This window comes from Festucalex cinctus, chromosome 14, assembly GCF_051991245.1.
Source record: "Festucalex cinctus isolate MCC-2025b chromosome 14, RoL_Fcin_1.0, whole genome shotgun sequence".
NCBI lineage: Eukaryota > Metazoa > Chordata > Actinopteri > Syngnathiformes > Syngnathidae > Festucalex > Festucalex cinctus.
The window spans coordinates 13,495,034-13,507,523 of NC_135424.1; the positions used below are offsets into that span (position 1 = coordinate 13,495,034).

The window sequence follows — 12,490 nt, forward strand, 5'->3', positions numbered from 1 at the left end:
ATACGTGGAAATGATCAAAGCGATTAGTTTTTTGAATTAGAATCACAGTCCACTATATCTCCACACTCCACTATCTTTTTTTCCTGTGACAATATGACGAAGAACAGCAGACAAAGAGTTTGTTGACTAGCGCAATGTATGATATTCTCGTGTCTGTCTTGTTATTTCAACTTGTATACTTTAGGTCAATGACTTTTACTTCCTGGGTGACCACAACTCTCATCTGTATATTCTGGTCCAGTGTGCCAGCTGTACAAACATTGTGTCAATGGGACAACGAGTGGGCGAGAGTGTGGCACGTTACATGTTAGATTAGATCTGCTATCAGAACGTAGACACTGGCAATATTAATAGATATGTCACCATGTATTGTAATAAGTGTGAGTTACGTTACATTGCATTATTAGTTCAACATTTAACTCGTCATTGAGGAATTCTGGGAAATTATGTCTATTCATCAGAATCAGAATAATGGAGTAGAAATGAATCAGATAGTATTACAAATGCACACAAATGAGGGCATGAAGGATTCCACGGTGTCACCATGTCATTGATGAATTACTCACTATTTAGAGGCTTTGCTTTGCTATGAAAACAGGACAATCACCTGCACACAGTCAGAAAATGCTCACGCTGCAATCTCTATTATATTGTGATTCATTATTCACAGCATACAGTGCAATTCAGCTATGCATCAGCTGAGGTCAGAGCCCACCTGGCTGATATTGTTGAAATTAGGGCATTTTCTTTATGTTGAGGAGAAGAAAAAAAAAAGCAAGAAAGAAAAAGGAACGAAAAAGGGCTCTGAACGTGGATGACGAAACCCGGCAAGAATCCTTCTTTTGACAGATCCCAAGAATCCACAGTCAAAGTATACAGCAGTCCCAATCCGTGGAAAACTTACAGAGGCTTTGTGGTGTATGAACATGTGGCTGCCAGAACGTTTGGTTGTTCTGCCAGTTCGGGTCTTGGTGGCAAAGGCCGTTATTTTGTGGCCAATTGAGTCCACATCAAGAGAACAATTTCAGGGCTGGACGCAGCCTCCGGCCAGTAGAGCGCAGTCAGATAAATAAACAAACCTACACATGCACACACGGGTCAAGAAATGAGTAATCACTTTTTTATTTTTTGGTTTAAGGAAATGTTTTTTTTCTGACGAAACCCCCCAGAAATATCACATTACTCCCACACAGCAAACAAAACAGTCTGCACAAGCTAAAAGCTCAATGTTGAAAAATGTGTTTCACTAAAACACAACAAACAGACTGTATGGCATTACTTTATAATATTAAATGGGAAGTAAACACACAAATGTTCTTTACATTGTCTTCTATATGCCCCCACTCCTATATGGTAATATATTGCAATTGTGGCATACAAGTTAAGCAGCAAAATCCTCCTGTTTTTATCCATCTCAGAGGGCAGCCATTTTGCCATTTGCTGTCGACTGAAAATGACATCACACAGTTGCTCAGGGGTCAGCTAATTATAAATCATGGCTCCTCTGTTTTCTGAAGCTGCGCTGTGATTGGTCATTACCTGAGCCCTGAGCAGCTGTGACATCACTTTCAGTCGACAGCAAGTGGGCAAGTGGCAAAATGGTCGACCCCTGAGATGGATAAAAACAGCTGGATTTGTGCTTCTTAACTCATATTCCCGAACCCAATATGATCAGAATGCCGTGTTTTGACAAGTGAGGGCACATACAACAAATTATTGTGAAGAAAATTTTTGGATTGACTTTAAAATATGATATTGCAATATTGTCTAATTCATTGTAATTGATTTCACGGATCCATGGAGATGCTGACTAATGTATTGTGACTACAATGTGTTTTTAAAAACAGCTTAATCTGTGTTGTAGCAAACCAGAGTTCCAAATAATGGACCCAAAATATTAATGTTATTGAAATATGCTACATGGTGACGTTCCTTGTGTTCCTTTTTATTTGAACAGGGCACTATGAATGAGGCCACAGCTGACAACAATGGAGTGTACCTTTTGGATGGTCACCATGGCAACGGCTGCAGAGCATTGGAGGGAGAGGCAAAGAGAGAGAGCTCTGCGCAGTGTGCTTCCCTATATGTGTTACACTTTTTTTCCCCATTTTATTATTTTATAGTTTAAGCTGCATTGAATGTGAAGTGGTATCTCTTTTAGCCAAACGCTGAAATGCCCGTTGATCACCATATGGTGTCACGCTCCCTCATAATATGCCAGATGCTTTCTTCCAGCAAACATTTACATAAAGCATGACACTGCCAAACTAAGCATACTCCAACCCCAGCTTCATATGATAGTACTGGGAGAGGCACTGCATGTCCAAGTCTTTACAGAGCACATGTTTACACGCCACATGTTTCTTCAAAGTTATAACCAGCATCCACAAACCATGTCAACATCCCTCTGTCGGAATCATACATCGACCCTATAAACAGTCAGATCAGACACAGATGTGAGTCAGTCAAATATAACGGAGAAGACATCGGTTCGCAAAGGCTCACATCCACATTACCTTTTTCTTTGACCATGACCATTGGAATCCAATAAATCAGCAACAGAGAAGCTTGTAAGTATCCTTCAGCAATGACACAAGAGCTGCTAGATCCTTTTAAAGTCGAGACACCACAGAGAGAACGGGGGGAGGTGCACGTGCTATGCTCTCCTCCTGAAAACAGCGCAACAGTGAGGGGTTCGCCTCTAACTGCCTGCTTTGCTGCTACATCCCTCTTCTTCTTCTTCTTCTCCGCCTCCTCTGCCCAATCCTCCTCCCTCACTCAGTCCCTCTGTTGTGTCAGCCACCTCCTCACTGCAGCAATCTGGTGGCTGCTGCTTCTGTGTGAACTAAACCCGGAACCCCGCATCTCAAATATTACTACAGTATAACCTGTAACTTTAGTCCGTTTGGCATTTCAAGGTAATATACATTTACAAATCATAGGTTAAGAGACAAGAGAGAGAGACAATCACAGGATAACTTATTTTTACGAGTCATCTAGTTTACTATTAAGAAACACTTCATATATGACTTGTGTTAATAAACATTCAACATAAAAAAATACATTTGGAAATGTTTTTCATTAGTGTCAAAGGGGAGATTATCAACTAAGGCTATGAAGGTACTGAATGCCGGCTTGTGTTAATTATCTCACTGCTTCCACAGACTATGCTCTGTATGAGAAGGCACAAAGGGTAATTCTAAGTCAAAGGTCAGAATGGTATTGACCTCTAGCATGAGCTTTGAATTAATACATTTAGTGGGCCTTCTGAATCCAATTACCTGTCCTGTAAACTGGGATTGTCATGTGCTGAGGTTGGATCCCAAAACGCAGACACAAATAAGACTTTAACTATTTATTCACATAACATCGAGAGGCGTGGAACAAACTTGACTAGATGAGAAACAAAGAGAGTTGCACAGAGAGACAGTGGTAATAGTCCGACAAACACACATTCTCAGACAACTACTACAGACAGTGAATCGATCTGATTGGTTGTGACTAAGGAAAGGATTAAAGATTGACATCACAAAGCTCCTGACATCACATAGCTGTCACATAACTTAAACCAGTTGAAACTAGATGCTGTTACGTCAATTCCAAACGGACACTTGACCTCAGTTCAAATGACCAGGTAAAGGATTAAAGATTCTTGACATCACATAGCTACTGACATCACATAGCTTAAAACCAGTTGAAACTAGATGTTGTTACATCAGTTCAAAACAGACACTTGACCTCACGGTCAATGAACCCAAACTTAACCCTCGTGTGACCCAGACATGACAGGAATCAATCGGTAGAATCCTGCAGTCTAGTTTTAGTGTAAAAGTCTTTAATTGTAATTCAGTACAAATACTTTATTACTGCACTTGAATAGTATTTTATAACTGCATTTAGCTATTCATATTTCTGGCAACTTTCAATTTTACTCCAATGTACAATGTACAGAAACATGGTCCTGCCAATGTGGAGCAAACATTTTGGTGTAGTGAGTATGTTCAGACATTATTTAAATACGTTCAAACGTATTCACAAATACGTTGGAATAAACTCGCAAATACGTTTAAACATACTCATGATTACGTTCAAACATATTTGTAGGCAAACAGCATATTTCTTACACATGCACAAGAAATTTTGTAGTTTGTATCATTTACTTTACAAGTATGTTTGAACGTACTCGCGAGTATGTTTGAACATATTTTCGAGTATGTATTTAAATACGTTCAAACATACTCGCAAATACGTTCGAACATATTTGCCAGTCAAAAATGTCTACTTCACAATGGTTGTTCCACGCTTCCGTAAGAATGTATACAATTACTTCGACACGTTTCCCCTAACCACCTTGGCTACTTATTACGACAAAATAAAATCCGAAGACATTTTTTCATTGACGTAATGGCAGAACGGTGGACAATAAACGGCGTAAAAATAATCCTGCCCGTACTGATTTTGAAAATAGGAGGCTGGATGTATTGTAGGATGGATTCGGGTTGTTTGCTAACTTTTGCTGGGTTTTACTGCTGTCAATCCAGAGGTCAGTCAGATCACCTCTTGGCATGTGTCCCCTCCCCCGTCCTACTCTTATTCTCTTTTTGCACTGAGGGAAGTTGAGAGTAAGCAGTTACAGAGTTCATTCTAAAGTGCTGTGGGTGCATTCAATTATGTTTTCCTAAAAAGATCTCGGCATTGTGTCTATCTCCTACTGTTTATGGACATGTCTGTATTCAGGCTATACTGCTGTTTATCCAGTATTATCTTTACATGACACATTTTTAGACACACCACTAATGTATATCTGCTTGATTACCTGAGAGGTGCTCTATTGTAGCACACAATTTGCTAATACTGTATGATAGTTAGAAATATATACCCTTTATAATGTTGCTTGTATTATGTGTAACTTGTATTTTTTCTTACCATTTTAATGACATATTGTTTGTATATATTCATATTCATTAATAGATGTCAGAAAATTACCTTTAAAGTATATTTGGTATCAGATACTTTTCTGAGACTTTTACTCAAGTTATATTCTACAATGGGACTTTAACTTTTGCAAAAAGTTAAATTCTGTGAAGATACGTTCAGGTACTTCATGCAAGACTGTTTAATGCTCAATGAATCTGGGTCATTCTCAACCAACTGCTTATTGCAATGAAGCATAACAGGTGTGCTCTTCAACATTCAATGTTGGTAACCTTTCATAAGTCAACTCCTGAATATTTTGCAGAGGCAAAAGAGAAGGCAACTAATGCATCAGAGATCCGTGGGTGGCACAATCTTTGCATTACTTCCACATGCAGTTGCTGATGCTAGCATTTGATTGTCACAACACAATTATGCACTGCGGCTCTACCTGCGACACATTCTGGACACTCAGCGACACATTCTGGACACTCAACAACACACATCTATTTCTAACAAGGGTGCTTTCCATCAGGCAATGGAGATGTGCCAGTGCGGCAAAAATAGTTAGGCGGATACATTTCCACTACTCCACTCTTTTCATTATAAAGAGAGAAACCTGCAATCTGTTAGTAAAGAGAAATACTTGCCTTGGAGTTTTAATATTTAGATTGCAGCGACACATTTCTATTCAACATACCCTATTGTTGCTTGTTGTTGAAAAAAAAGACAACACTTTTCCTCTGCTACATTAGAAAGCCACACTATTAAAAATTAAATAAAATTACGTCTGCCTTAGTGTATTTGCCTCACTTGTGGACCACCCATAAGCCTGACAATAAACAAAAACGAAGCATCTATATTTGACAAAATGGTTTTGCTACTTTGTGTGGCATGCCGTCAGGGTGAGCGTAAGGTTTGCAAATCTCGATTTGTATTCATGCCCACGTGTAATCCTGATGTAAGCCACCATGTCGCTTGGTCATGTGCTGCTGTTTGGCAAACGAAGCAGGTCTGGCCTATCGCTACCGACACACATTATATAACTACAGGTGATTAACTTACTGCCTTTTCACCATTTGTAGCAAGAGTTTTGGACGACACGTAGGGGATATGTGATTGCATAAAATGGATGCAAGGCAGAGAAGCCAGACAGAAAGCTAGAATAAACAAAGGTGACGGCACATGAAGCGAAAACAGTTTGGTATCTGTTATTGATTTTAACTCAGTATCATTGCTGTGGGGGTTAGAAAGCACTCATGCCTCGTGTTAATTTCGTCAACGAAAACGAAACAAAAATTATTTCACCAACACATTTTTCACCGGACTAAAACTACTAGAGGGCGGCACGGTGAGCGAGTGGTTAGCACGTCGGCCTCCCAGTTCTGACGACTCCGGTTCGAGTCCAGGCTCCGGCCTTCCTGGGTGGAGTTTGCATGTTCTCCCCATGGCTGCGTGGGTCTTCTCCGGGTACTCCGGTCTCCTCCCACATTCCAAAGACATGCATGGCAGGTTGATTGGGCGCTCTGAATTGTCACTAGGTGAGTGTGAGTGTGGATGGTTGTTCGTCTCTGTGTGCCCTGCGATTGGCTGGCAACCAATCCAGGGTGTCCCCCGCCTACTGCCCAGAGCCAGCTGAGATAGGCGCCAGCACCCCCCGCGACCCTTGTGAGGAATAAGCGGTCAAGAAAATGGATGGATGGATAAAACTACTAGACTAAAACACTCACTCACAAACAATAACAGTGACTAAATTATTAGGTATTTTAATGGACTAAAATATACTTCAATTAAAAAAAAAAAAAGTACTAAAATCTATGGTCATTTTAGTTTATGAACAAAAATGAGACAAAAATATGATTTTGTAAAATCTTGTCTCTGCTAATCTGTCACTGACACTATGTGACACAATGACACCCTTTCAAATCTGCAGCTCGCGAGTGCAACATGCACAAACACATTGGACAGCAGGAGGTGGAGTCACGGTGAAAAAAAGGTATATTATAGTTATGAAGTAACATTAATCCAACGGCTATAACGTTAACCACTGCAGGCTAACTTACCTGCTCTTAGCATGAAGCCATAGTAGCCACTTGTTATACTGTAATTGTGTGTGAAGTTGTTTTTCAACAAAAATGTGAGAGAAAATTTATGTGAAAGTTTCAGATCTGAAATGTTCAACATAATCTGCTGACAAAAAAAGTATACAGGGATAAAATAATTGTCCTGACTGTGACTAGACTAAAATGTTGGCAGTTTTTGTTGACTAAAACTAGACAAATAAAATTATGTTTTCTTGGACTAAAATAAAGACTAAACCAGTTCAAGGTGTACCCGGCCTGCTGCCCATAGCCAACTGGGATAGGCTCCAGCACCCCCACGGCCCTTGTGAGGAGCAAGCGTTTCAGAAAATGGATGGATAAAATAAAGACTAAAAAATGCCAGATTTATAGTCGACTAAAAATGAGCTAAATAAAAACGGAATGCGGTTGACTATGTTAAAAACCAACAAGCGTGATTGAAACTGGACTAAAACTGGACAACTTTTAAAATGGCTAATAAAATTAACACTCCTCAGACCTAACTTCCAATGTTTTATTTGTTCGCCTATCCTACCTGAAGCAACATCATGTAGCCTCTCGCTCAGGTAATAGTCGTTTGGATTGAGGTAGGGCAGCTGCTCCATGTACTGTTTGGGAATGAGGTACAGCACCTCGGCCACATGTCCGTCCTCAATGATGGACATGCGCTTGATGGAGGTCTTGCGTTTCACCCGCACGCGGTCTACGTTGTGGCTGCGGCTGGAGCTGCAGAGCCTCCCGAGGCTGTTGAGATTGGGCAGAGTGGGCATGACGATTTGCTCCCCCTCCACCGTGCCACAAAGGTGGGTGAAGCACTCCAGGTAGGCGTCAGCCAGCGTCCAGGGGTCCGGATCAGTCCCCCTCAAAAATGGAGCTGCCTTTCGACATGAGGGAAGCGTCGCAGTCAAAGAGGTCCGAATCCGAAGTAAGGATGGACTCCAAATGTACACAAGCAGTGCATCATAAAATCCAGCGACATCCAGTAGGCTTCTCCTGGGAAATCCCCGTTATGATGGAATTTGTTTACATCTAAAGCAAAAAAGTTGGGTGCTGATTCACACTTCATGTAGGGAAAGTCAAACATCAGGTAAGACTCAGAGCCCAGTGAGACACTGTTAAAGAAGCTTATGAGTGTCTTCAGCCCAACCAGACTGGAGCCTTAAGCAGCTTATGGCTGACGTTGAGCCTATGATTATCTTCTGGGTGGAGTTAGGTACTGTACTGTAGTTCCACATAAGGTTTGCTCAGTGTACTCTTGGAGACTTGCCACCTCGTCCTCTCTCACAAATCTGCCAGAAACTAACTCAATTGGGTTTATGGGACACTCTAAAAACATTAAAAGCAACCACACCGGGAGGCTGTTTTGGAGGCAATTTAAAAGGGAAGTCAACCTGAAATATTTCTTGACAATAATATGTCATATATGACCTTACTAGTCTAAACATGACATTCTGATTAATATTACATTTGTTGAAAATTAGTTACGCAGCAAAATCCAGCTGTTTTGATCCATCTCAGGTGACGGCCATTTTGCCACTTGCTGTCGCCTGAAGATGACATCACAGTTGCTCAGGCTAGGGCAATGACCAATCACAGTTCACCTGTTTTCTGAAGCTGAACTGTAATTGGTTGTTACCTGCTGCATAGAACATGTAATTGTCAAGAATATTTTTGGGGTTGACTTCCCCCTAATTAAGTTAGTTCAACAAGTGCTGATGAATTTGTGCAAAATAAGGTCAAACTGATGTCACAACATGATAATCCAAGACTAATCCAAGACCGTGACAGACGAGTCAATACACAGTCAGAAACGTGCAAGAGCTCAGATAATCTTGACCATGATCCTTCAGAATACTCTAAACTCACAGGCAGGAAAAATGGAAATAACATCCGTAGCACTCTCATTTATTCTATTAGAAATAATGCATAACGCAACATTTGACCTTGTGCATAAAACTGAACTAATTTCTGTGCGACTCTGAATGTTATTCCCAGCAAAAAGGGTAAACTTGTGCTTTGTTAGTTCTTTGTGATAAATGATGGTAGGAAGATGGAATCATAGATATTTTATGATATTATGAGCAAAGCCCATAAATAAAACAAGTCAAGTCATCTTTATTTATGTATATAGCGCTTTCAAACAAAATGAACTGTGCTCTTGGAAGCCTACAATAAACTGAAAGAGTACATTTGTTTAGTCCACCTGCCTGATAGTTATCTAGATTCATGAAAATACACATTAACACAATATTGAACACACTCATTTGTCTTACTATCTTAGTGGGGACATCCCAATGTTATAATGCATTTCGTAGCCCTTTACCCGATAACCATCACAACTGGATTGCCTAACCCTTACCTTACCTTAACCCCAAACACAATCCATTTCAAACCTCAACTCTAAAACCAAGACTTGACCCTCAAAAAGAGGTCTGAACCCACAAAAGTGGGTCCCCACAATGGTAGTTAAACACACACTCGCACATAGTCCTAATTTCAAAAGAATTGTTGATTATTAATTAAACATATATCTCATACATTGTTGATAACCCATTCAGGATTTGGAGCATTTTTTTGACAGAAAAATAATCATAATTAGCATATGATTCTTTCAATGATCAGAGTCCAGCTAACATGCTTGTATGCTGCAGTGAGCCACTGCCCTCCAACTGTCATCCACTCCTCAAACGTAACGAGCTACGACACATCTTCTCACATGCTCCCACTCACGCGTGAACGCATGCATGTTCTGAACAAAACTCAGCTGTGGCTGAACGAGACACAACGTCATCCTTTTCCGCTCTTCTTACCATCCAGTCCGAAGCAGGAGGTGATTTTCTGGGCGTAGTTGCACAGCCCATCGTAGCCCTGCTCCTGCATCACTGTTCCTCTCCTCAATCTCTACACGCAGACAGACAATCACACACACACGCGCGCGCCATCCCGTCCGGCACAGCGTTCACTCCTTCGTCTGCTCATGAATTATTCATGCTTTTGCCAGGACACTTGCACGCGCGCGTTCATGAGCCCCCTCATGCAGCTCGCCCTGTACAGAAAGTGAGAAAAGTGCTGATGCAGAAGGATGTGTGCAGCCCTCTCCACTGGTCCTATATAGAGGAGGCAGTGGATTGTGTTACTGCAGGATAAAGCCTCCTTTTTAATCCATCATTGATCGTCACATTAAGTGCAATAGATAAAGTGTGCGGGATGTACTAACCCTTCGCAAGCTATGTGGACTTGAAGGGGGTACCAGGAAGCTCCGGGTGGATAATTACTAGGGGTGTTAAAAAAAAATCGATTCGGCGATATATCGCGATACTACATCGCGCGATTCTCGAATCGATTCAATAATCGGCAGAATCGATTTTTTTTTATTTTTTTTTTTTTTTTATTTTTTTTAGGATTCACACCTTGAGCATGGAAGAATGTTATATGAACGGCACATTAAGCCTTAATATTTTTATTTTAATGCTGTTCAAATATGAAACAGATTACAACCTCTATAAGACTGAAATTTCAGATAAATAAATAATACATTTTCATATAAATCTTACACTCTACAAGCTTACTGATTAGTATTTTCTAAATATGAATGAAAAAAAATCGCAACAATCGACTTATAAATTCGTATCGGGATTAATCGGTATCGAATCGTGACCATTCGTATCGGGATTAATCGGTATCGAATCGAATCGTGACCTGTGAATCGTGATACGAATCGAATCGTCAGGTACTAGGCAATTCACACCCCTAATAATTACACTACTGAGTAAGGTTGGGAACCTCTGGGTACCTCACGATACGATGCGATACAAGGCTCATGATAACGATTATCTCACGATATGACGATACGCGATTATCGATATATTGGTCAGGTAATAAATCCGTAATAATCTAGGATAAAACTAATCAAGACACGAACCAATGTTTTTTTTCAACGAGAAAATAGTTTGTTTTGTACCATCGCTCAAACACAACATTAAAACTGGTGTTTTCTTCACAGTGAGTAGTTCAGTGTATTTTTTTTAACAAATACAAATGTCTTCTTAACAGAGACAACTTTCTGTGAACATTTTTTTTCTTATATACTATCATCATGCAACATCAGTCAATCATATAGTCAATTGTTTCATTTTATAAACTGACACAATTTTTTTGTGCAATGTTGCAAAACTAAAACAAATAAAGTTAAACATTAAAGCCAACTAAATCAATATAATATTCTTCAGAAATTATGTGCTTCAAAAAGTAGAAACACAAAATATGTTTTAAAATGTTAAAATTGAAGATATAATACACAGTTTTCATAGAAATGTATGCAAAACTGAGTCACTTGCTGGACAGATAAACACAGGTAAAAGTAAGCTCATGTCTTCTTCGCCTAAAGACTTCCGTCCATTTCCCCGCCACTCTTATGAGGTGCGCCCCCTATCGGCCCGCCAAGTAATTGCTCAATAAGTAATGAACAATGGAGCCATTATAGTGGCTGTATATTAACTACAAATATCGATACTTGGCGTAGGTGTATTGATAATCTATCGGGAGACAAAGTATCACGATTTATCGAGATATCGATATATCGTCACATTCCTACTACTGAGGGACTCAGCTGCACATGTTAATAACTTAAAACGAGGTGAAATTAAATGGATATGTTTTACCTGCATGCTTGGGGAAACTAATAAAGATTTCATCTTCTTTCAAAGGACTAAAATATATCTTTCTCCACACATTAGCAAAAAAATGTGTTACAACTGTTTTTTTTTTTGTTTTTTTTTAATTGAATGGCCCTGTTTTCAAGTCTTCCTACCTACTATTCCCTTGAACACATAGTAGAGGGCTAGTATACATAGACTAGAAAGCGGTTTTACATCTTCAGTTCACAACCCAGAGGATTGTTGATATTACCTGAAACCAAATATGACGTGTCAACATTATACAGACCAGTAGAGTCACGAATCGAAATGGAATGAAAAACATGGGCTCACAACTCACATATTGTTTGTGAAAATTCTGCTGAGTTGAAGATCCCGTCACAGAACTGATCCCAGAGACTAACATGAACAATAAACCTGTCCGCAAATGAACGGCCAAATGACATCACTGCAATAGGTTTGGAAGGATCATGTTGCTACAACGGTAAACGTTCTGAGTAACGTTGACCTCTAAGCCCGCAATGTTGAGTTTCATGAAAAATTAAAAATAAATGTATATTCATAAAAAAAATAGCTGAAAGACATTAGTGTAGTGGAAATATGATGACCCTGATAGAGCAGCAGGCCCACAAGGGCATATTGTACTTTTATTGGGTCACTAATGGAAGGAAATCACTTTCAAGGTAAAAGCTGTTGGCCTCGTACCGATACCAGAGGGTGGCTAAGAAAGCGAGGCAAAGACAGCACAGTAATGGCTTGCTTGTACTCTGAGCAGTTGATGGAATGTCTGATAATCAGAAAATGGATGCCAATCATTCAGGGCTTCTTATACTCTCACTC

The 12,490-nt window shown here is 39.9% G+C and overlaps 1 protein-coding gene across 14 annotated transcripts in view; it reads right to left on the bottom strand.

The window, feature by feature from the left end:
* Positions 1-12,490, bottom strand: part of ablim1a (actin binding LIM protein 1a) — a 47,668-nt gene that overhangs the window by 32,535 nt on the left and 2,643 nt on the right. For 11 of the 14 annotated variants that reach the window (XR_013278383.1, XR_013278381.1, XR_013278380.1 and 8 more), the window contains exon 1: positions 7,531-8,115. The exons of 1 other annotated variant lie outside the window; for it this stretch is intronic. Coding sequence is in view for 2 of the 13 variants with exons in the window: in XM_077495122.1 (XP_077351248.1) it covers positions 7,531-7,765 (235 nt within the window). In the remaining 11 variants the exon portion in view is untranslated. Of the gene's footprint in view, positions 1-2,516; positions 2,794-7,530; positions 8,116-9,805; positions 10,060-12,490 lie in introns of those variants that run through there. 2 more of the 14 variants (XR_013278382.1, XR_013278384.1) reach the window with 2 other exon arrangements.